Source organism: Nannospalax galili, unplaced genomic scaffold, assembly GCF_000622305.1.
Source record: "Nannospalax galili isolate Female #2095 unplaced genomic scaffold, S.galili_v1.0 scaffold927, whole genome shotgun sequence".
Lineage (NCBI taxonomy): Eukaryota > Metazoa > Chordata > Mammalia > Rodentia > Spalacidae > Nannospalax > Nannospalax galili.
The window spans coordinates 1,347,552-1,372,759 of NW_008357039.1; the positions used below are offsets into that span (position 1 = coordinate 1,347,552).

At 42.7% G+C, this 25,208-nt stretch overlaps 1 protein-coding gene across 1 annotated transcript in view; it reads right to left on the reverse strand.

Annotated features, from left to right (window-relative positions):
* Nucleotides 1-25,208, reverse strand: part of Unc5d (unc-5 netrin receptor D) — a 128,111-nt gene that overhangs the window by 94,597 nt on the left and 8,306 nt on the right. The window contains exon 5 of the mRNA XM_017794847.1: nucleotides 9,336-9,368. Coding sequence (XP_017650336.1) covers nucleotides 9,336-9,368 — 33 coding nt within the window. The remainder of the gene's footprint in view (nucleotides 1-9,335; nucleotides 9,369-25,208) is intronic.

Sequence of the window (25,208 nt, forward strand, 5' to 3'; positions counted from 1 at the left end):
TCTGCCTACACCAGACACTGCGTTCTGCCCTAACCTTTATTCCAACTCCCTTCACCCACTTCTCATCCATACATACTCTATGGCCAAATCTGTAGATTTTTTTTTCCCTGAGACTTTTTAATCCTTACAGAAAGACTCTCATTTCTAATGCATGCTTCAATCCTACCTGGTCCTCCAAGGCTGACAATGAAGGCCATTCATCTTGTGAAAGATTTCTAGATAGTGCACACTCAGATATATGTTAGTCCTCGCCTGAGTGTGCTTGCCAAATGTAGCAGATACAAACACAGGACATGGTAGCACACTCGGGGGGCAGAGGCAAGTGGATCTTTATGAGTTCAAGGTCAGCCTGGTCTACACAGCAAGTTCTAGACCAACCAGAGCTACACAGTGGGACTTTGTTTCAACAAAGCACAACAGAACAAGACACAACTAAGTCTAAATTTCTAAATCAATAATGAATATTGTTAGCATAAATATTTCAAAGCGATATTTGGAATATATTTATACTAAACATTATTCATTTGGTGTTTATCTGAAATTCAAATTTAGCTAAGAGTCCTTTATTTTAACTGGCGATTCCACCTTTGCACTGCAGAAGTCCTGTACTTTTGTTTATCAGATGGAGACAAGGTGCAAAAGAATAAAGTCAGGATTTGAGCTCCAGCATTTGAGCAAATTACTTCACCATGCTTAGTTTCTGACCACTGAAGATATACACGCTATAAGCTCTAAGTTTTTATGTGCTGGAGAGATGGAGACTGTGAATTGACATTTGCAGCAAGCACCCCAGGTCACACTGGTGCTGCAAAGCGCACTGACCTGTCACCTCTTCTCTGTCTTTGCTTAGTTCTTAAGCTATCTAATGGACAAAATCCCATCATGCCCATTAAGGGCAGAGTCAGTGAAATCATTGGAAATGGTAAGAAAAAGCATACACTTATGATGGGCTAAAATTGGATAATAAAAAAGTTGAAAATGCTAAGAAAGTTACAAATGCTGCACGTATATATGTGCTGAATTGATTCACAGGAAGAGTGATTGTAAAGGACAAAGCAAATCACACAATTTGTGGAAAGTGCTGTACTTATGTAATTGAAAATAATCAGCATGATGATGAAGAAAAGCGATGGACATAATACAGAGGAAAGCGTTTCAGAGTGTGGCCAGAAGGCTCCGGCTGCCTTAGGGGGCCGAGCAGTCTGCTGAGGATTTAAATGGCCAACAGTTCTAGAGGCTGAGTCCTACTCACATCTACACAGGCTGGGGCAGAATGGACAAGCATTGAGCCCACCTGGGGAATCCTGACCCTAAATCTTCTGAGTATGAGGAACCACATTATTTAAAGACATAGGATGGGCTTTTCTTGAGTGAAGAGAAGAGCATACCTAGTTTCCAGACCTTAGGGAGACACAGGTCAGAATCCGGTGAAATGATGTGAAGATGCATTTGGGGAAATACCGTTCTGCCTGGCTCACAGTAGATAAGTCTTTGAACTTCTTCCTTTTTTCTCAAATCACTCATTCACCTTGTATGCAAACTGTGAGGAGAACACATGCCTTATTTTCCCTCATATTTAATTAAGCCATGACTAACTGTATATGGCAAGAGTACACTATTCACAATAATCATCATGTATAATAATACATGAAAGAATGAATAAATTTGACTACCTGGAAGCAAGACACTTGATTTTTCACTTTAATGATCAAAGATTCAGTAAGGAATTAATCGGAAAACTTTGACCCACAGCTCAAAATATATTTCCCCAAACATCTACTATGTACTAGCATGTGGGGTAAGCGCAATAAATAAAATGATGACTAAAACTCTATACTAATCAGGCATCATGAACACATTTGTAATTCTAGCAGCCATGAGAGGCAGGAGAGTGGTGAGTTCTAGGTCAGCTTGGACTGTGAGATGAAACCAAAACAAGGCTTTGTGTCAGCTGAACTAAGAGGTATGAAGAAGCCCCGTGGAAACACACTTGTTTGTGAGCCAATTAAATGTACACACACACACACACACACACACACACACACACACACGTGTTTGAACAGAAGTATCTCGAATGTTCGAATGGATGGACAATGTTGCTCCCAGAGGACATAGGTTTTTATATGCAGATCTCAGTGCTAGGCATGAGCTACTTCCCTACACAATATTGTCAGGGTGGCCCCCTTTCAGCTAGCTCTTTCTGTCTTCTGCTGATCTCTCTGATCCTGTAGCCTCCTATCACGCCTCCACCATTATGACTGTATCTCTAAAACCCTAAGTCAAAATAAATTCTGTCTTGTATAAGTTACCTTGGTCAAGGTGTTTCATCATAGCAACAGAAAAGTAACTAATACAGAGGGCACACCATCAGCTTTCTGAGTGCATATGTGGTCTGCTCTACAGGAGGGATTTTATGCCTGGTCCTGTAAACCTGGTCAAAACCAGGGGTGATCATAGGTGCAAACTGTTGTTGTTTTGCTTAATGGTCATGTTTTCAAACTGCCTTCTAAATACTTATGTTTATGCCCACTAGATTTGTGTTGATCTCAACTTTGACCAGAGAAGCTTCTTTTTTCTAAGGGCAGCAGTTAATGCAACGACTCCTAACTGGTTGAGTATAAATAACTGTAGGTGCTCAGCTGTGGATGAGTTAGCTCTATCAATGTTCCCACTCTCCAGGAAAACTGTGGAGAGGGGGCAGAGAGAACGTACTAAGGAGCAGACAGGAGGAGGGCAGCAACATGGCTGCTGCCCACATCATCCCTCAGCAGCTCCTTGCACAGGACTGGCATAAGGTCAAGCCAATCAAAATTCCAGTGTGGATAGGGAAGCAGTCACGGAGAGCACCACCCCCTTGGTGGAAGAGTTATTGGCAATAGATGGTTGCTGAGGGAGGTGCAGTTATTCACCTTTGGGTCATGGCCACTGGTAGGCTGCCCAAGCTCCAGGGGACGGCCCCACACCCAAATACATACAGGCAGTACTAACTTGAATCAGAGGATTATGAATAGTAACAGCCAAAATTGTCCTTCTTCAGGCCATGAAGTTAGAAGCAAAACAGAGTGGAAGTCACTGGGGGAGGGTGTGGAAGGAGGTAGTGGTAGATGGGTATGATTGATTTTCAACGAGTAACTTAAATATTATTTAAAGTAAAGCGAAGAAATATGTTTCAATTTTAAAAATGAAACCTCTAGGGGAGGGATACATGGGTGGGAAGATAAACAAACAAACAAAAAGAAACAAAAAATAAATCCTGTTTGAAACACCAAGCAAGCATCACTTATGGGAATTTGGAACAGTATAAAGGCAATAAAAAGAAAGCACAGAATGGGGGATAATTCCATTCTGTGTGAGTTATAGAAGTATCTAACCCACGCGTGGATGGCAGGGGGATTGCAGGTCTTGAAGAAGTGATGTTTATGCTGAAAATTGAAGGAAGAATAAATGAAGTACATTTAGAGTTAGATGGAGGGGTTGGACAGACGGCTCAGCAGTTAAGAGCACCAGCTGCTCTTGCAGAGGACATGGGTTTGGTTCCTAATGCAGATATAACTCTAGTTCCAGGGGATCCAATGCCCTCTTCTGGCTTCAGTGCACATTGCTCATACACAGTGCACTTATAATACATACAAGCAGAGCACTCGTACACATAAAATAAGGTCAATTAATTAATTAATTAAAAAAAGAGTTATGTGGAGGGGAAGTAGAAGACAACAGGCAATAATAACCCTAAGTGCCAAGAGGTGCTGAGTGCTTCGCTTTGCTGAAAGGTACAGCCATGGAGGGAGGCTGAAGACACCGGATGGTGAAACTGGTCAAGAGAAACTGCTGTGATTCCCAGAAGGTGGGGACTTCCCCTGAGAAGTCCTAAAGCGCCTGAAGTTTTAAATGGGGGAGGATCTGGTGAAAATGTGATCTCTGGAATGCTCAGATAAACTGACTTCAAAACAAAACAGACGAAACAAAACAACCGACTTAAGGCAACACTGGACGTGAGGAGGTGACCATGGAAACTTCGCCTAGCTAAATGGCTTGAGTTGTTTTTGTTACGGTGGTATTTTTCCCGCTTCTGGGATCATTCTTGAAAAGTGTATAGAGTTACATACGGCCACTTTCCTGCAGGTTATGACGGACTCAGAGCCTGGCTCCCCCACACACTTCTCCTCCCTTTCTCACTCTTTCTCCCTTTTCCCTTTAGTTCCCCTAACAGTTTTGGTTCCATTTTCATGTCCTAAGTACATACATGATTGTATGTGTTTATACTGCCTGGATACGGTGGTTTGAGCCTGTCCACCACAGGCTCGTGTGCTTTAACACTTGGTCCCCTGTTGCTGGCGCTGTTTGTGGAGGTCAAGGAAGCTTTAGGAGGCTCCTCACTGAGGGAGAGTTTTAAAGGTTTGTAGCCTTGCCTCACTTTCTGCGCTCTCTCCTCTCTCTCTCTCTCTCTCTCTCCTACTAGTATGTAGAAATGTGGTCAGCCATCTGCCTTTCCGCCAGGACTTTCCCACCATTGTGAACTATACTCGTCTGGAAACATAAACCCAAATAGATTCTTATGTTGCTTTTGATCATGGTGTTTTATCACACACAGAAAAAGCACCTAACACCCTAGGACTCTGGACCATTTTCTTTTCCTTTCTGTTTTCTCTCACTACTGTGGTTTTCTTTTCCTTCTCTGCAGCGACTTCTGACCTTCACATTTAACTCTCCCTGTCCGTCCAGGCTTGGCCCTCAGCTCTCGTCTATATCCATATTCTTTAGGTGGTAACTTCATCCCACCTGATGGTGTTAAATATCATCTGGGCACTGACAAGCCCCAAGAGCATACCACCAGCCAGGGCAGGCCTCTGCCCTCTAGGCTCATACTCATCTTCCTAGGCCAACCTCCTTTCAGTCTCAAAATGAACTCTGGGCTCATTTTCAGAATTTTATACCAAGGTTTTGTAGGACCAGCAGTGGTAACTTTGTCCTGTCCTATGCATAACCCTGAATTTGAAATCATTTTTTTCTTTCTCCGATTAACCCATTATCAAATCCTTGGGTTCAAAATACGACACTTTTCTTTTTGCAGAGATTGGTGCTGTCTGTCTGGCCCAAGCCACAATCATCTTGAACCTAGATTATTCTAACAGCCTAGCTGTGATGGCAGATTATTGTTGTAATAGTCACTGTGACAGATGTCCTTGCTTCTGCTCTGGTTCCCTATGGGTTTACTCTTACTGCAGTGAGAGTTTACCCTTGAAGATCTTAGGTCACATTGCTCTAAATGAAAGCCCTCATGGCGTCCCAGAGTAAAGGTCAAAGTCTTTACGATGGCCGACACCACAGTGGAGCTTCCCTCCTCACCTCACTCTCTGACCCTGTCACTGCTCTTCTTGTTGCTTTGCTGCAGACAGCCTTGCTTCCATATCCCCACAGAGCCTGCAAGCAAGTTCCCACCAGGGAGCCTTCACATCCTGCTATCCCTCTGCCGTGAATACTCACACCTCAGACCTCCAAACCTTGGTTTCCAAGATTTTTTCAGTTTCTTTTGAAATATAATTTTATTAGTCTTCCTCTGAATCCTTTATTCTAAGAAACAACCTTCTCCCCAAACCTGCCTAAGGCCCTTGTCTTACTGTATTTCTCTGCATAGCACGTCATGTCATCTCTAAGCACTTAGTATATTTTGTGACATTGGATTTCTTCCATTTCCCCTCACTAAATCTGTGAGCCTCATAGAACCTATAGTGTGTTGTGCTGAGGGCAGGTCCTCCACCCACAATATATACTGCATATCCCAGCACACTGTGAGAAGTCATAAGTAACTGTTCAATAATGGAGGGAAATAACTGAGTAGCAAGAGAGCAAAGCTAGTGAACTAGGGAACCGGAGATCTGTTTCAGTGGTAGAAGAGGCAGACTGGGATGGTTCAGTGAGTAGAGCAGGAGAAGGGAGGTAAAGAAGACAGAGCGGGCCTGGACCTCAAGCAGGTTTCTAACCCAAACCACAGCCATCATGGCCAATTGTTCACCAAAACAGAGAAGACGTGGGGGTGGAGAGCGATTTATTAGAGACAGAGGCAAAGCAGGATAAATTCAACTTTGTAGTTGGGATTAATGTCATTGGGCGATATTTAACTGAAGATGCTCTGGAGGCAGCTGGCTTTGGAGCTATTACTTTCAATTCATGACAAGCATTCATTTTCTGATAGGGACAGGGCAACTTTGTGGAAATGACACAGAGAGTGAATACGGAGCCCTGAGCCATTTTCTACAGGAATACTGTATCGTGTTAGTTCACTCCTCAGGTGGAATCAGGAGCTCACAGCCAGTCAGAAAACCTGGTTCTCCAAGCCTCCAAGGAGACGCATTGTCTGAAAACAGCCATTTTGCAGTCTGACTTGGGGGTGCTTGCTTGCCATTCAGAACCTACTATATTTTACCGCACCTCCTGACATTGTTACACAACATTTATTGAAAGCACATTTGATGGTAATGAAGTTTCTATTAACTATGATTAAATCTCATAAAGCACCTGAAGATAATTTAAGATGTGCAGAAGCAGAAAATGAAACATTCGGTTTAGTACATTAGGAAACGTAATTGATTAAATTATCTCATTTACAATAAGTGCTTTCGTGAGCTATGCAGTGCACATATTTTCCCCAGTTTGTCGTTATGATTTGCCAACACATATCTTAAGACTTCTCTTTCTTTTTGCATATCCCTGCAACTCAAAAGCCAGTTCCTCTGTCTGCCTGTTCTTGGAGAACTGTACAAAACTCCCTCTGAGTGATGCATTCTGCCCACTAGGGCTGGTGGAGGAGCACGTGTATGCCATATATAGGAACAGGTTGTTTCTCAATTATCTTCATAATTGACTTTGATTTTGCATCAGTGATGATTCATGTAGTCTTCAACCCAGCCCCACTTCCACTGAATGACTGGAGCCAGGATTTGTGCAACGCAGTTCTAATCCTGTGCAGCTTATAGAACCCTGACTGCATTCCTCCGGGAGCCTTCTGCAATCACATCGATTCTGCTACGGTTTTATTTTTAGGGAAATCACAAATTAAAACAGTTTAAGCAATTCTGGTGCAGTATGCAGCAATTAAGCATGGTGCGCAGGAGCGAGAACCCCAAGCAAAGGCCCATCCAAGAGTCCCTAAAGACGAGAAATAGCTTCGGTGGGGTTTGTGGCTGAAAGTACAGATGTAACCAAATTAGAATGGCACGGAACTCACAAACTGAGCATGAAATTAATTTCTAAAAACACACATATTCATTTCTAAGGAACCCTTATGTTGGCTGCCACATGGACAGCCGTGATCTTGTATTTATACCCAAACCAGAGAGGGCATGCAGACGAGACTAAGAGGAAGCTGCCAGTCTACTCGCCTCAGCTGTCGCCCTGAGAGTCATGACACAAGCACGAACTGCGTACCCAATGCCCGGTTCCTTCTTCCTTTAACATGTGCTCACGAGAACGTACAAGCACCACATGTCCTACCAGGTTCTTCCCACCTCCATCATCAGAAGCAGTCATGCAGGATATCAGAAGGTCCCTAGGTACCGATGATTCCTTTATGAGCAGCTGAGAGCAGCAAAGAAAGAAGCCGAGCTGTTTTTGTTGCACCAATTCCCAGACTACAAGTGGCCCCTCTGCATGCAGGCTGCTCACAGCAATGTAAGGAAGCACAAGCAAGATGGCCTTTCTGCGTTCGCTCTCAGGTATCATGATGCTCACTCCAAGGTTCCCGTTTCTGTCTATCCTCTCAGGACTTATTTTTTCCAAAGAAGTTACCTAATAAAAGCCTTTAATTCTCCCAAGCTCTTTGAATTTTAATGTTCTAGATTTAAATAATCACAAGTCATTCATCTTATGCTGAGATCAACTTGTCAGGGACAGAATTTTTTTTAAGTTTTACAAACCAAAGCATCTGGGTACCTGTCTAATTCTATTTAAAAAAATCTACTTTTTAAATTTTTATTTTATGTGTTAAGAGTGTTTTGTGTGCATGTATATAAGTGCACCATATGTGTGCAATGCCCATGGAGACCAGAGAGGGCACTGGATTCCCTGGAACTGGAGTTATGGATAGTTGTTAGCTGCCATGTGGGTGCTGGGAATTGAACCTAGGCCTCTGCAAGAGCAGCCAGTGCTCTTAACCACTGAGCCAGTTCTCGGGCCCTAAAGATAGCTGTTAGCTGCCATGTGGGTGCTGGGAATTGAACCTGGGCTTCTGCAAGAGCAGCCAGTGCTCTTAACCACTGAGCCAGTTCTCGGGCCCTAATTCTGCTATTGATGCCAGTTAGATTGCTCTTGCCTCGTAGCTTAGGATTTCTTACAATGCTTTACCTATTTCTACATCCACGCAATGACTTGAAGAACACATTGACATGTAGATCTGAGGATTATCCTCCACCAGACTTTTTAATACACTTATATTGCTGTAAGGTAGGACATATTTAACAGGCCTTGGCCACACCCCAAGATTCTGATACACGTGATCTCTCAGCAGTATTCTACAAAATGCTTTCCCTAACAAGATGGTTCTCACCCTGAGTGCACACTGGAATCACTTGGGGAGTTTTGAAAAATAGACATTTGGCATTTATAATCCCCGCCCACAGCTCTGGCTTCCTGGGTACAGCCTGGTATGTAATTTTCAAAAGACCACCAGGTGATTCTAAAATGTGGTCAAAGTTGAGTCAAACCATAGGTTCAAATGTCAAACTGCCAAGAATTTAAGCCATGCTCCATTCTGCAAATTCCCTAGATGCAAATATGGAAATGATACGAAGTCTCTTCAGGAAGGAGGCCTGCAGCTCGGGAGGTCAGGCCAGCACCAACCAGCACTGGCTAGGAACTGTGTCACTGGAATTCTGGCTCTGCTCCCTACCAGTTGCCATGGATGCCACCGCGGCAGGTGAGATTCTGGACTTGCATTCTCCAGAAATCTTCCTCTCATGCTTCCTCCTGGAGGGTTGTTAGGGCCAGGTATTTGCCCAAAAGGCTGCTTTCATGAAAGTGTGTACTGACAAATATTTATTAATTTTAATGCTATAACTCTCTTCAGAAATAAGAATCCTAGATGACATTTGCAGAGAAATGGACTTATAGGCAGAAAGAATCAAGAGGAGAGATTTACTTCTGCTTGGAGAGAGAGGAGGGGTGTGCATATTTCTTTTTGATTTAAACCTCTGATGTGCAACTCCAAACTGAATGAGGAGAGGCCCCGAAAGCCTGAATCTGTCATAGGGACTTGAGCTCTGCTCGGTTCCTAAACAAATACAACAGTAAGACAGCAAATATGAGAATAAATTATATTCACAAGAGGAAAAATAACTTACTTTGGGGTTTTATTTCATGAAGAGGTTTTTTATCTAAAAGAAAGAAAGAGAAAAAGAAAGTTGCATTTAATAAATTTACATGGAGCAGATATAGTTCCTGCATCGCTTTGTATCTGCCTCTATAAATGACACATTTTCTCCAATTTTGCAGGCAATATGAATTATGGTGGTCATGTTTTTCTTTTCCATTCTAATTTTTTTATTTGCCTATTTTGAAATATTTTTCTGATGATTATTTTATAAGAATTTATTCTCCCTCTGCTTTACTAGCCAGTTTCCTCCCTTGCCTTTGCTGGATTCTTATCTGCATGATGACTGTGGGGTGCTTGCTGCCTCATCCTTTTTATATACAGTGAGCAGTCTGCTCAGGCAAGAGATGCCATTTCACTATACCTGAAGATAGAAAAATGAACCAGGCAATAAATATTTAAAGGGATCCTGCATTCGTTGGCAGAAATCATGGCCTGAATAAAAACTTCCAAACTGCCTATTGTGCCATTGTGACGTTTGGGGTGTGGTGCTGAGAATACTGAATCTTTCTGTTTTTGTTTTTTTTTAATCTCCCCAATTTGTTTAAATATGAATAATCTCTCTCAATGGAAAAAGTGTTACATGAAGCAGGGAGAGGAAAAGGTGTTCTGCAGGACCCCAGGGTCAGGAGGAGGTATTTACACCAGCCCTCCATTGGCTCACCCCTACCATTTCCCACCAGCGAGGATCCTGAAGCTTATGATGACTTCTGAGCCTACAGCTTACTTTGTTTTATAGCAGAGTCCCCCTATTTCCCTTTCTTCCTGTTCCTAGTTCTATCTCAGACCAACACAATTCTGCCACACTGGAGAAACCAGGCACAAGCACCCTTCAGATGCCAGATTAAGACCCTACAACTTAGTACTTTGCTGGCTAGATGTTTTGGCATGGTGTTCCTCCCTCCCATAGTCCTCCCCTAGGCCTCTTTGGAATGCTGTCAGTCTGCAGAGGCCCAGGCTACTGATGATCACTCACAGAATCACACAGTGGTATGGGCCTTGAGAGGCCCCTTTCCCGGGTCGTGTTCTCACCCAGCGTGAGACTATCACTGTGGATTATGCGTTCAGCAGAATCAAACCCAGCATGCTACACATCTGAGAATTTCACACAGATTATCTGGCTGACTGCACGGTAACCCCTCCCAGGCGGACAGGCTGTTGTGTCCAGAATGTTCTCTTAACCAAACCCATTCCTGAATTTAATACTGAGCTTGACACAAAGTTCCTGCAATCTATAAAGTTGGTGTGTGTCAAATACGGGCTTTGAGTGTTGCGGTCTGATCTGCTATGAAAGCAGATTTTGAAAGTTATATGCAAAACTCTTGCAAGAGGAGCATTGTAAAACCCCTTTTTGATTTATGTGTCTGTATTTGTGTCTATGCGTGTTTGACCTGCATGTATGTAAATGCACCATTTGCATGCAGTGCTCTCAGAAGCCAGAAGACGGCTTCCGGTACTCTGGAACTGGATTTACAGACTGTTAGCTGCTATATGGGGTGCTGGGAACGAACAGGGCATCTGCAATGTGCTTAACTGCTGAACAGTTGCTCCAGTCCCCATTTTTCTTAGTAGTATAGGAAAAGATGGCCTTTAAAATGAACAATCCTTGGGAAGACATCATATTGTTTATGCTGACATGCTCAAATCAGATTGACAGTTGAGTCTCAGAATACTAGCACAGACTCGATCCCACATCTCCCGAGAGCAGGTAGCAGCCTCTGAAGGCCAGATGTTACTGCACTCGGGAATTAGACCGCAATGACTTTGGTGGATTTAGCCTAGCTTTGGTTTCGCTTACTGCATGGTATCTGAAAGCGTTTGGCATGGGCACTGCAAGGCTGGCAGGCCGGGCTAAGATGTCTGAAAGTGATGCATTACCACTGCCACATGAGGAGATGGGGGAGTGGGGAAAACATCTGTTTGGAACTCTGGCTGAGCTTAACAGTATTTTCTCTCTTCTGAAACATAGGAATGGGGATTAAACCAGGGAGCAAAATGCAATTCTGTTAAAAACAGGAGAGATATATAGCAGCTCCTCCAAAAAAGATAAGAGTGGCGGAATTCTGGGAATAGCTCTAAAAGAAGGGAGAAAAGGGCTAAAAAATCCAGGGTTAAGGTCCCAGGCAGATACCCGGGCCACGAGTGCACACAGCAGGGCTACTGTATTTCCTCTTCTGACCCAGCCCTGGGGCCAAGGTCACTGTGAAAATAATTCAGAATCAGAGTCAGAACTGAACTTAGTTTTGACGTCTGCATTCTGTCTGTGTGACCTCAAAATTCTCTACAGTAAAACAGGCATAGCGATGCCCTCTAAGTTTGGCATTGAGAACTAACCAGGATACACATAGCACAGGACTGGCATAGGTTTGATTCAAAAAATGCGATAAATATTGACTGATGAGGTATTTTCACTATATGATGATGACCATGACCTCCTTAATTCAAAATGTTTATTGGTGCTACTGCTTGGAGATGCATCAGAGCACTGGGTCAGAAATTCCACTAACCTTTGGGGCTACCTGAATAGCAGTTAAATTTGTGTCTCTGCTCCCATGAGACTAAAGTCGCAATACTTACATAAAAGTTAAGTTTCAGTTTTGTGAAATGAAAAAGAGAGGTAGGATTCAGAAACTCTCCAGGGGAGCCCATGCCTTCACCAACTGTTAACCAAAGACACGGGACTGGAAACCATTATGAATGCAATGTCGACATCCCTGAAAGGGCAGCTGCTCTGCAGTCCAGCGTGTCTTACATATCTGTGGCATCTTCTTGTAGACAAAGCTGGAAAGCCCTGGGGCTCAAAGACCTTAGACCCCTGGCATTAGCATCAACGCTGGGATCTGTTGTACTTTGGGAAATAAGAATACCTTGATAGGAAGCTACCAGTGCACAGCATTTTCCTCAGTAAGCACTGAATCTAAGATTGGTCCTCTGTGAGCACAGGGAAGGCCGCCTATCAACCTTTCCAAGTTCAAAGGCTTGGCTCACTCCACACAGGGGTCTTTTATTCTGTTTGCATAATCATTTTCTCACAAAGCTCGGGGCCATGCAACGACTTGGTTCTGGTCAACCAAATCTCCTCCACTTTAATGTCCCCCCGCTCCAAAGGCCATATTCAAATGGTACCTTACTAAATTAATCCATTAGGGATATGGTTCTTAATGTTGGCTGCACGTTAGAACTACCTAGGGAGCTTTTAAAATAAAGACCCATGCCTGGGCCCCATTCCAAGAGATCCTGATTAATTGGGGTTTGTGTTCTTGTGATTATTGCCACTTCCTGGCAAGAAATCCAGGCTTGTGCATGGTCAACTCCGGTTCGCCTCTGCCTCCCTAAGGGGCTGCAGTGTGGCTTTAGTATGTATACAGGCCCAGAAGGGTCCCTTTTGTATCTGGCAGGCACTAAAATGGTGTGATTTTGAGCCAGGAGCTGCTGAGCAGTAGTTTGGGGAAATCACAGAAGCTCTTCAAGGTCTGCTTCATGTATAGGGAGGCTAATGGATGGAAGGAAATTGATGATAAGTAATTATAACTCTACCTTATAATCGTTTTGTGTATTTTCAAGTTATAGTTTCAAAGATGTTTTTAATAGTGTCTTAAACTGTTGTATCTTTAAAAATCATTTTAACTGTTTATGCCGTTACTATGCAGCACAGACAAGCACAGGGGAGGGGGATCATTCAGCACAGAGAATAACCACTGTTAATGTTAAGTCCTCTAAGCACATCTAGCTTTATTCTGGTTTGTGTGTGTACAAGTCTAAATATACTTATATATACTTAGATATGCAGTACATGAAAATATAGAAAATTGTCAGTTAGCACTTTTACTTAAAAACCATAGACTTAGCTTTTATAGATTGTCCTGCTTTTGTCATTAATTACTGTAATGTAAATATTGCTTTGTGACTCCCCCTTCTCTGAGTGTATGTATGTGTGTGGTATGTGTGTGTGTGTATCTAAAGGTACATATCTGCAGGAGAGAGGGACAGAGAGGGAGAGCTCTTTTACTTCAGCTGATTCATTCTCATCCCCCAAACTCCCAGAGCATTTCCACAGGATCTGTTGTTCTTTGGAGCCATTTTTAACTACACCCCTAGCCACCCACCAGTACCCAGCCTCTACAGGAGAACAAACGTGGCTAGCTGCACGTAGCCTACATACTGTGGACTTGAGAGAGACCTGAGGAGACTGCTCACATGGACAGACGGGCTCCATCCCCACCCCAGCAGTGCTTCAAACGCTGTGGATTGTGACTCTAAGAATCCTGTGCCTATGGGCTTTGAACAGGGCACAGATTTATTGGCTACCAGTGTCTCTGAACCTGCTAAGATCCAGAGGGCCACTAACCTTATACACTGAATACCCAGGATTGTAGGTCTTTCCCAGATTGCAATTCAAATATGTCATCATAGTGAACTTTAACCTTCCTTTATTCCAGTTTATTTCTAAAGGCCACTTCTACCTCCTTCTTTGTATATCATAGTTTCTGAAGTTTTCCCACTTCCCAAATATGCATGCTAATTGCTCCATCATAATTTACTCTCCACATTCTTTGAACGCTTCTGTTGTTCATTTGACCAAGGTCTATGGGAAAATCCATCTTTTCTGCCCATTCTTGGGCTGTTTTCTTATTTGGTGCAACAATTTCAAGCCTCAGTAAGCAAGATCTAACTGAGCTCTGACACCGCCTCAGACCACAGCCAACTGCTCAGCTGCTTTCGTGGTCCCTCCACACCAACAGGACTTTGTTTCTGGAGAACCTCAACTAAACCCACGAACTTGTGGAATACATTTATTAACACTCCAGTTTCAGTATAAAGCTTTTATCCATGACATGGATTCTCCAGGGATGCCCCTTCTCACTCTAATCCTCCCAGACAAGACTTCTTCCTCAGCGGCACCCTGGTTGAGTACGAATTTCCACCACTCTCCGCTCTGGGCAGTTTGTTCCACTTGCAGTCAGGAAAATACAAGATAGATTCTTTTAAACAATTAATGAGTTTATAAATTTAATTTGATACATTTTGACCTCCTGTATCTCTGCCTTTTATAGGTCTCTATACAATGTGTCGTGTTACGAGTGATGCATCCATTTGGCATTACAACCATAGATTCTTAACAAAATAACATGGAGAGGGTTGGGGAAATGGCTCAGCGGATGAAGCACTTCACACGTGTGTGAGGACCCAAGTTCAGATAGCACCTACAGGAGGCTGGGTGCACATGGCAGCCCACCTGTAATCCTAGCACACAAAAGGCAGAGATGGGGGACCCCTGGAGCAAGCTCTCTAGCTAGCCTGGCCAAATCAGCGATCTCTTGGTTCAAGTGAGAAACCTGACTCAATAAATAAAGTGAAGAGTACTCAAGGAAGATACTTGATGTCAACTCTTGGCATGTGTGAACACACACGTGCAGGCATACCTGCACACATGTGTATGCTCCTATAAAAACACATCCAAACAACTAGTGCACACATATATACACATGAAAAAAACTGATAATGCATAGACACTGAAATTAAAAGTTGCTTTATTATTTGCAGATAGGGTGAAGGAAGGTTGGGGTTATTGACTGTCAGCATGTTTCATTTACTTACGCATTCCCTCTCTCCCTGTAGCTAGAAGTAATTACCCAACCAATGCTGTGCCCTCTGAATGCTGCTCAAGGCTGCAGGAAGTCCCAATCGGCCTTGTGTTAACACCAAGGATAATTAGGAGGCCTGCTTTGCATTGGCCACACCACTGCACCTGAGTGTCTCAGGCTGACACTGATTGCAACAAGTGAGTATTCTGGTCACCTCTGGGTGTTCAAACACATAGAAATACAGCCATTCATTTCTGTGTATGCTCTAAAGTTGATCTAATCAACAACAATGCAGACAAGTTGAAAGAGCATGAAACAGTCCACCTTAGCTTTCACTTTTTTATGTCCGAGTTCCTCATGTGTTTTCTGGACAACTCAAGAGGTGACACAGCAGAGGCCGCATATTTCTGCCATCGCAAGATCAGTTAAAGGCTCCCTTCCTCATTCTGAAGCCCTGCCAGGTTCCCTGCTCATGTGGGCATCATGAGATTGACTGCTCCTTTGAAAAGTCTATGCACATGTCAGGAAAGACAGGCACAGAGAAAAAACTGGCCAGGGTCTTCCAGCTGATGTCCCCAAGAGAAAGCAGAGTGGTTGCTGCACTTCCGGGGCCAAATGCTAGAAAGCCCACCCAAACAGACACTCAGGCCGATGGTAAGTGAGAAGCAGTGCTGCTGACATCCTCCTCTCAGAATTATTAAGACCCTGTCCTGAGAGTCAGGTGACATCCGGAAGCCACCACACACGCCACATCTGATGACAGTGCCTTCCAGCTTTGCTCTTTGTCAATGCTCATGATTAGAGTGCATTTAGGAAATGTAGCCTCCACCTCCTACTTTTTTTCTCAGAGATGGGTCTATCTTTAATGACTATTCTCACAAGGTGTGATTGCAGGTTTTATTTTGAACTAAATCATTTACAGTTTGAGACTTCATGCCAGCATAAGCTTTAATTTTTACTTTTGAGTGACACACAATAGTGCTATATGTATGGTATAATGTGATGTTTCAATATGCACACATCGTGTAAAGATCAGTTCAGGGTAATTACGATGTCCACTACCTTAAGCATTTCTCATTTCTTTGTGGTGAGAACATTCAGATACTTTCTTTTAGCTCTTTTGAAACACAGCATTGTTATTGGCAGCCATGCAAGAGAACCCCAGACCATCGTCCTCCTATCTAACTGTGGCACTGTTCATGCAGTCCATCTACCCAGCTCCTACTCTCTCCACCCTCAGGTAACTATGATTCTGTGGTATGTTTGTACAATGGAATACCACTCAGCCATAAAAGGAAGAAATCTTCTTGCTTGCAGCACATGGATGGACCTGGAGATCACTATGTTTACTGAAATGATCCTGACACAGAAAGCTAGGCATACTATCACTCATGTGCAGGCACGCAAGCTTGTGCAAGCCCAGTGCTCTCTCTCCATTCTCAAAAATTAAGTGCTTTCGCCTGCTTCTGTGATGATGTCTGGAATGAGCATACTCTGGGGCTGTTGAAATGCATTCCTACCATGACTGTGAAACTCTGATCAGAAACTGGCCTCACAGCGGTACAGTGCAAGCTTCCCACTCTGCTCGGAGGGAAGATGAATATGGAGCTCGCCTTTCTATGCCACACAATCTCTTGCTTTGCTACCCCTACTTTCATTTGCAACAGAAGTACATGCATATTCAAAGTGTAGCAAAGGCTGGGATATAGCACAGGGTAGAATAATTGCCGAACAGGCGAAAGGCGCTGATTCTGTCTGTCCCCAGTACTGCAAAATGGAATCAACCAAAGACATAAAAATGGACCAAGAAGGTCCAGAGTCAGCTGTCACTTACTTTAAGACAGAAGGGCTATCCAAGTATATTTACCAGCCTCCTAGCCAAATATAACCAGTATATTGAAAAGATACCAGTGCTCATACATTCATTTTATATTGTTCTCAATAACCACGGTATGGTAACAAGCAAACGCCTACTGATGAATGAATGGATACAGAAAACGTAGTGGATAGCTGATGGATGATTATATGTCCACATATATGTAGTTTATCATACAGACACATGATGGGCTATTGCTCAGCCTTTACAGAGGGGATCCTGCCAATGTCAATAGCATGTAAGAATTTGGAGGATGCTGTGCTAAGTGAAATGAACCAGCCACAGAACAACAAATACTGTATGGCCTCAATTCCACAGGTAACCTAAAAATGCCAAACAGAATCAGAGAGCACAGCGTGGTTGCCCGACACTGGGAGTGAGGGAAGGGGTAGAGGAGAGACTGCAAAACTTCATCTCACTGACATGAGGAAGTCGGAGTGAAGTGCCCCCAACTATAGTTAATAGATACTGTACACTTGAGGTTTGCATGGTGGGTAGATCTTAAGTGATCTTATCACATGTTCGAAAACTGGAAGCTGCCTGAGGTGCTAAGTATGCTAATTAACTTGTGATTACACTTCACAACTATTTAGATGGCAAGCAGTCAAGTTGTGTAATGTAATTATACACAGCTTTTAACTGTCAACTTAGCTCAATAAAGTTAGAGAAAAGGAATCCTGTCTGTGACTGTGGGCCTTAGTGCAGGGTCACAGTGGTTGCCTGCTGTGCCAATGGTTATCTGTAGAGCTTCTGGACAGAGGGCATCTCAGATGGAATGGATGGTGGTGGAAATTGGCTTGCTATAATGACTATTTAGCAATTGCTAAGGAAATACTTGACAACAGCTATGTGTGGGTGATCAAGTCTGGCTCAAAAGAACTGCTTAAAGAGAAACAAACTGGGAACTATAGACCCATTTCAACTAAACTAACTTCCTTCCTCCCTCCCTCCCTTCCTTCCTTTCTCTTCCCCTTTGGTGGTTATTTGAGTCATCCTCCTGTCTCAGTTATCCTATTGCAGAGATTACAGGCCGCTCCAACACACCAAAGGCCATTGTGTTCTTTAAACTGCTCCAGTGTTCACATAAGCCACACACCCACCTGCTGCGATAGACCAAGTTACCTGCTCCCCAGTTCTGTTCCCTAGGGCAGGAAACGGAATGTAGTAAGCATAAATATCTGTTGAATGAATTAGTGCTAAGCCTGCATTTCAGTTATGCCAAAAGCAGTACAAAGGTTGAGTCCATAAATTTCCCACATTTTATGAGTTCCTAAGACACAGGGGCATCCCAGTGATAGGTGTGTAGGCAAGGGCTGAGGAAGCTGATCACCCCCCGCCCCGCCTCCCACCAAGGTCAGTCTGGTGACATCTTTCACTGGGATAGGGCAATTTACTCCATAGTTAAAGGTTTTCCTTTCCCTCTGAGAAACTATCTCTCAAATGGCTAACTTTAAGAGTGACTGAATTAGATAAACTTCTTAAAAACCAGTTTTTAAAAGAACATGACCGGAAAGGGCTGTCAATTCAATGGTGCCATATTCAGTTACATATTAGGTCTGTGCTTAAACAGACATTAATATGTACAAGATAAATATTAAAGTTCAAAGATTAAAATTATTTCAAGTTTTTGAGCTTGAATAGAACTTAGACAAGACATGAGTACTCTTACTTCAGAGGCTGCAATATCATGAGATTTGCTCCTGGTCAAGCCTAGTTAACAAAACATCTGTACCGAGACCACGGAATCATTTCTCTAAATAACATTGCTGATTTTCCATTCCTCCCAGTGATAATTTTGTCCTCCACCAAACGCCTATGAGCACAGGCAACTCTGTCCCTGTAATGATAGGACTGTTCTAAGGGGAAGGGAGCCAGGGTTAAAGAAGCTAGTGACAGTGTCACATCCTCAATTCATGGGTTATTTTCCTCTTGATCTTAAAGACACGCATGTATTTAATCTGTAATTGAAGGAGAAAAGGAGGAATCAAGACACGGGCATCCTCTATCTGCATTAATTCACTTTGTTCGGCACACCCCAGAGGCCACTGAATTTTGTACCAGAGTAGATTACTCAGTTTTAAATGACTTCTCTGATTGGGTTCTTGCCATTGCTTTTTCTTTTATAGCTCAACCAGTCTATGATCTCAGATACTAAATCTTTCTCTAGTCCAGGTGAATATTTCTTGCCCAGAGTTTTATGCAGTTGAATCTTGGACTAATTACACTGCAAATGTAGAATTGATAATTTAAAGAACTAATACTTCATATGACGAAGTTGGAACCTTCCTGAATAGAAAGGAACTCGGATATCAATAGCTACTTACAACCAATTCTTTAGCCACATACACACAAAGGCAAGAATGACGATTCTTGGTTTTGCAATGTGGAATCAGAGAAGCTCTGGACAGAATGGCTGGGAACAGAGCATCAACCCTGAGGGCTTCAGGGGCATAATACTTGACGCAGGATTTGCCATCTCCCTCTCGCAAGAAAGGGCTTTTGAGTTTGTGCTTGCTTTATATATTTTCTGTCAAGTTTGTTAGGAAGCAGTTTCTTCCTATGAGTCAGCAAGCCAGGGGGGTTCCTCTCCCGGTGTGGTTAGGTCTGCTGTGTGCCATTTTCTCTCTCCTGAGCTTCTGCCTGAGTATAATTTCTATCAATATCATAGTATGTTTGCTCTGATATTGCCTCATTGGACACCTGGTTTTTCTCCTGTTAGGGATCATATTAAGCATGTGGTCAGAAGGAAAGATGGAAAATTGAGAGATGATCATTTAAGGAAATGTATTTTAAGAATTATCACAAACTATTATGATTCTCCTAAACTGTTTTTCTATAGCTGATGGTATTTCTCAAATTACCACTCAGAAATGGTTACATAAGAATGTATTTGTGTCTCTTACACATTTTAATGACAAGTACATTTTATTTCATTTTAGAGATACTATACTAACCAGATATTACGAAATATGAAAACCTTAAAATTCTGCATTTGGTAATTTTGAAGAACATGGGAAATATTATATTTTTACTGTCACAAGAATGTCTTTGCTAAGAAATGCACACAAAGTATAGTTATAATCACTATTAATATAAATGGAGTGCTTAATATTGATGATGTATGTCTTATATGGGGTACAGCTTTTGAAAAGACACCTTGCAATACAATAATTTCTGTTTATAGATGAGCAAATTTGGGCTTAAAGAAATCAAGAAATTGGCTCGGAGTATTCCTGTTCATGGAATTGTATTCATAATTAAACTTAACAACTCTGACCACAGAACCTATATTCTTCAACCTGTCCTTTACCTGTGGGATGAATGTTCCAGTCCACTGGACTCTGTTCTTTCATTGATTCTCAGCCTAAATGCATGCTAATTTCTGCTGTTTTGAAAAGAGAAAGATCAGTTTCAACTCATGATCACAGAGGATTTTGCAAAGCTCTTTAGCTTTGGCTCTGAATGCCAGTCCAGCCAGGGGCCCCATGGTCAGCCTCGTGGAGCTCACCCTCTGTATCTTCCCGCAATCCCAAATTCAGAGCCACAGCCCTGCCAGGGCCTCTTGGGGATGCCAGATGCAGAAGCTTTTTCTTTCTTTGCTATGAGTTTGCATTCTTACCGACTCTGAGGTTCTATGGTGAGCATTTCACTTCCATAAGAAACAGTTTTAAGCTTTCTTGGTATTTGATGTCTTCATTTTACATTGTCACAGGGACCTGTTCTTGTTTGTTTAGTTTCCTTAGATTCTGTTATATTTTACTTTGTTTTTGTGTCTTTGCTCTGTGAGTATTATGATCTGTAAATATAGGCATCCTGCTTCCCAGCTGCCCCAGATTAGTTTCAGAATCTATTCTCTTTATAGTGAAGTTTTTGATTCATCTCATAAAATGAGCAAACGTCACAAGATAGAGCTGAGGTAAAAAACCTTCCAGATAGTCTTTGTAAAATACAGCATAGCGTGTTCTACCTAATTCTACAAAGAGTATGCAAGCAGAGAGGAAAAGACATCCCAGCATGCTGGGGAAGGTCAACAGGGACAGGCAAAAGGAGACAGAAAAGGAAGGACAGAGAGACCAGAGAAAGCAATCATCAGCTGGGCTCCATAGATCCATGAGAAAATACAGAGACTGCACTGACCAAAGGAAATGTCCGGGTGGCAAAAGGCACTTTAAATGTTTCAGAGCCAGGTGATAAGAAGACCAGGGACTTTTAAAAGCTGATGAAGAAAGTAAGTACATGTCAACCATGATCCAATGAGTGAAGGCCATTCCTCATTTCGAAGGGAGAGTATGCTTAAAAATAATCAGATCTTTATATGCATTAATAAGGTAAAAAGCAGAAATAGGTGTGGTGGGTGGAGAGCAGAGGGGCTGAGTTCTACGGCCATTTGTTGCTCGTGTTTATTCTTTATCCTCTTTGTGCTCAGTTTCTCCCAGGACACAGCACACAAGTGGAAGTACTGTTATAAAACAGAGGAAAACTGTTTCAGCTTTGTGGGATTTAAAGAAATGCCTTCAATTATGACACATGAGAACTGCAGTATTTCTGCTCTATTTTCTTTTTAAATGAAGCCCAATGGAATTGAGCCCTGAGGCATTCCACTGTCTTCTGCAAGCCTGTTATGCACGGATCTTCTTGTGGGGATCCACGATGGGAAAATGTTTACTGAAGCACAGGGGAGATGGTGGCGCTAACCTCCTAATGACTGCCCAAGTGTCCAAATCTACATCCTTATGATTCCCATGGGACTGCAACAGTGTATCTGTATTTGTTGTGCAGGACACAAGACGGCAGCTATGAATTCTACAATGGTCTGTTATGCAGAAAGGCAAGCTGCTGAGTTGTTCATGAAAAGGAACACTTACTCTACACTATAAATGCTAAGTACTGCATGGTTTTCCTTGTTTGCAGTGCTGGAGATGAACCCAGGGCAAGCATTCCACCGCTTAGTCTCAGCCCCTTTGAACTAGAAACGGAGTGGGAATGGCTTCTTAATTTTGAAACCACGTGGGAAGAACATGCAGTCAGTGTGATACTTCATGGTCACCTAAGAATAAACCGTGTTAGTATAACTGGGTGATGCCATGTTCATGTCTTTCTATGTAGACTTTGTGCAGTTGTGCAGTGATTCTATTTGGAAATTGGAGTTTGTCCAACAAAAAGTTTAAGACCAGTATGATTCTTCAATCTTTGCCCACAGAAAGAAACTGAGGAGTTTTGTTTTGGGAAAGAGACACCCGTCTGTTGTAATCCTACTTACAAAATAGATGGTCCGCATAAACCACTAGCAAAAAGACAGTAAAACCGTTGTTCCCGGTGCTCTGACCTATTCCAGACTAAAATGTCTCTTATTCAGTGCCCTAAGAAATACAGGGAAGGCGCTCTTGTAATTACTGTATTAGATAACAATGGAGCCAGAGAAAATGCTTAACAAAGCAACCATTATTTTATGTGATTACAGCTTCACCTTTCAGGAGCTTTCTCTAGGTCATTTCAGTGGATGACTCAATAAACAATGTGGTTAGATTATTAACTGTGGCTCGGGTATGTTTATTTGAAGCACTATTGTATAGATGTTATTATCTTAGATGTGGCTTCCAAAGTATCCATTCAAGCTTTTCTTATCAGTGTGCCCATCAGAAATGAAAACAAACCACCATTTTTCCCAATTGTCCTTTCCCAAACTGTCAATATTGAAGTGACCTGTGCTCCGTCTCAACAAGGACAGATTTGCTTGCAGGTCGCACAGCACTGGAGAGTCCCTCTCTCTTTGAGGTCCCTGTGGCATTCTCTGACTTTAGTCACACGGCATATCTAGGAGCTAATCCCTTCTGAAGCAGATCCACTTAGTTTTCTCAAGCCAAAGCCCTCCCTCTTTCTACTAGAATAAAAAGCCAGAGAAAAGGTGACTCTTATTCCTCATGCTCAACCTAGACAGCCACCATTTTTATCTTTCTGTTCTTGTCCATGAGGCACACATGGAGTACTTAGTACTGGCTGTGATTCTTGGAGCGCAGAGAGACATGTTGGGAAGCGGAGAGGATGACGGTCAGGCAGCTACAAGGCCCAGATGCTTGAACTCAGAAAACATGTAGGCACAAGTCTGTCAGTCATATCCCACAATAACCCTGGAACAGAAATGTTCAACCATAAAGGCACTGGATGTCCATTTATGCTAGCAGTTAGGATTTGGACTCACTGCTACTGGCAAAAACTGACCAGTCTCAGTCTCACAGGCCTTGGGGCATTTATTTTCTTGTTGTGAGCATTTACGTGTGGCCATTTATGATAGCTTCACTCTAAGGCTCTGTGCTTCAGTCACAAGTCACCAAGCAACACTCATAGCCAAATATTAAAGTGATCATTCAGAGCTGGCAGCTCCGTCTTTAGGAGAAACAGAGGCCTCGGGGACAAGAGAGGAAATTCAGATACTTTGTTGAAGGCTAAATAAAATCAAAGCATTGGAGGTCATCCAAGAGCTGAGCAATGTCATTGTCAAACGGCCAAAAGAAGGTGCTATAGGGTCATGTTTGGCACAAAGGCAAAAAACTAGGATGAAGGAAATTCCCACGTTGCAACATGACCTAGATCCTTCAGCGAAGCTGCTGCTCTCTGAAACTCTTGCCAAATGCTATTTTAATCAAAACTAGCTTTCATCACTGCAACCCTAAGAGCACAGCTATTCCATCAAGAGCATCCAGTGGTAAGATGGTACCACCCGGCAAAACTGGCAGCATTTAACTGGACTAGTGCTCATATGCTTCCTTCATAGAGTGGATTGGTACTCAAAACAGTGGTATCCATTTTCTGCATGGAAAGTCAATATATCCTGGTATTATGACCAGACAACCTGTTCCCACCAAAATGCAGACCACATCTTATTCTCCTTTGAGTTCACATACTTTACTACTTCTCGCTCTGAAAAGGTAGATCACTGTAGCCCATAAGGTCTTGAACATATTTCAGATATCCTAATTTACATACATGAAGGCAAAGGATGCTAGAAAAGAAAAGTCATACCTAGCTAGAATGAATAAACTGAATGCTACAGGGCTCATGTTGTGATTTTGTCTCATAGGGGGAACTCTAACAGAGGTTCCCACCTCAAAAATGGAGCAAAATGTAAAGTTCAGTGTCTTTGTAGCTATTTTATTTTCATTATAGGAAAATGTGCCTGTTCCTCGGGGATTAGACCTGCACATTTCTAGCATCCATCCTGGGTGATTAGGCCCACACATTGCTAGGGTCCGGGGGAAGGGTTTGTTCAGTCAATACATTGTCTAAATCCACTGCCTGAATTATGGCCAACAGAGCTCTAAGGGAGGAAAGACTAAGCTTTTAGAACTTCTCAAGTATATTTGCATCTACGATGGGTAATTTTATGTGTCTACTTGACTAGGTCACGGAGAACCAGATATGTAAGCATTTGTGAGAGAGTGTTTTGGATGGCAGTAACATTGAAATCGACTGGCCAAGTAAAGCAGATGAAGCTCTATAATGTGGCCGGGCCTCATTCAATCACTTGAAGGCATACAAAGAACAAAAGGTTAACCCTACCCTAAAAGAGGGAATGTTCCTCCCTGACAATTTCTGAACCAGAGCATTAGCTTACCCTGTCTGTCCGCCTTTGATCTGGGACAGCAGTTCTTGCTGGCTCTGTGAAAGTCAGCTCACAATTGGACTTGAACTGTGACACTGACTCTGAGCGATATGGGCTTGTCTGCTTTCAAGTTCTGTGAGTCAGTTTCTCTTTTGTTTCTTCTTCCAGTCCCTTCCCTTCCAACCTTACTTTTCGTTCCCACTCCCTTCCTCTCCTTTCTATTATTGGTTTTTTGGTGCTTTGAGGCAGGGCCTCTCTCTGGAGTCTATGTTCTCACAGTCGCACTACCTCACCACTGCCCCAAGTACCGAGATCACAGGTGTGATCCTCCTGCTTCTGTTTATCTGGAGAATGTTGACAAGTACGCCAGCTCAGACTGAATGTGGAATCTACTCCTGACAGGCCACTCTCCATGCTGATAATGCCTTTCATCTACAAACAGAACTCATACTTAACTGATAGACGAGCATGTGCTGCAATACAAATAGAAAGCATATCCACACACAGGATAACCATTCTTTCTTACATTAAGAGTTGACCGCTATCTGTCTTCCACCAGTAGCTTTCAGACTAAGTCATAGTCAATTAAGTCCAAAGTCATATATCCAAGTTCAATATGTGATTTATAGGGAAGGTTATTACTATGGTTATCTAAAATTGAACCTGGAGCCAAATAGCTACTTACATTGCCAGCATCTTTTAGAAGACATGAAATTGGCATTCCTAACTGTATCACTTTAGAAACATGTTCACAATCTTAAAAAGCAGTCACACCCTAGAGGT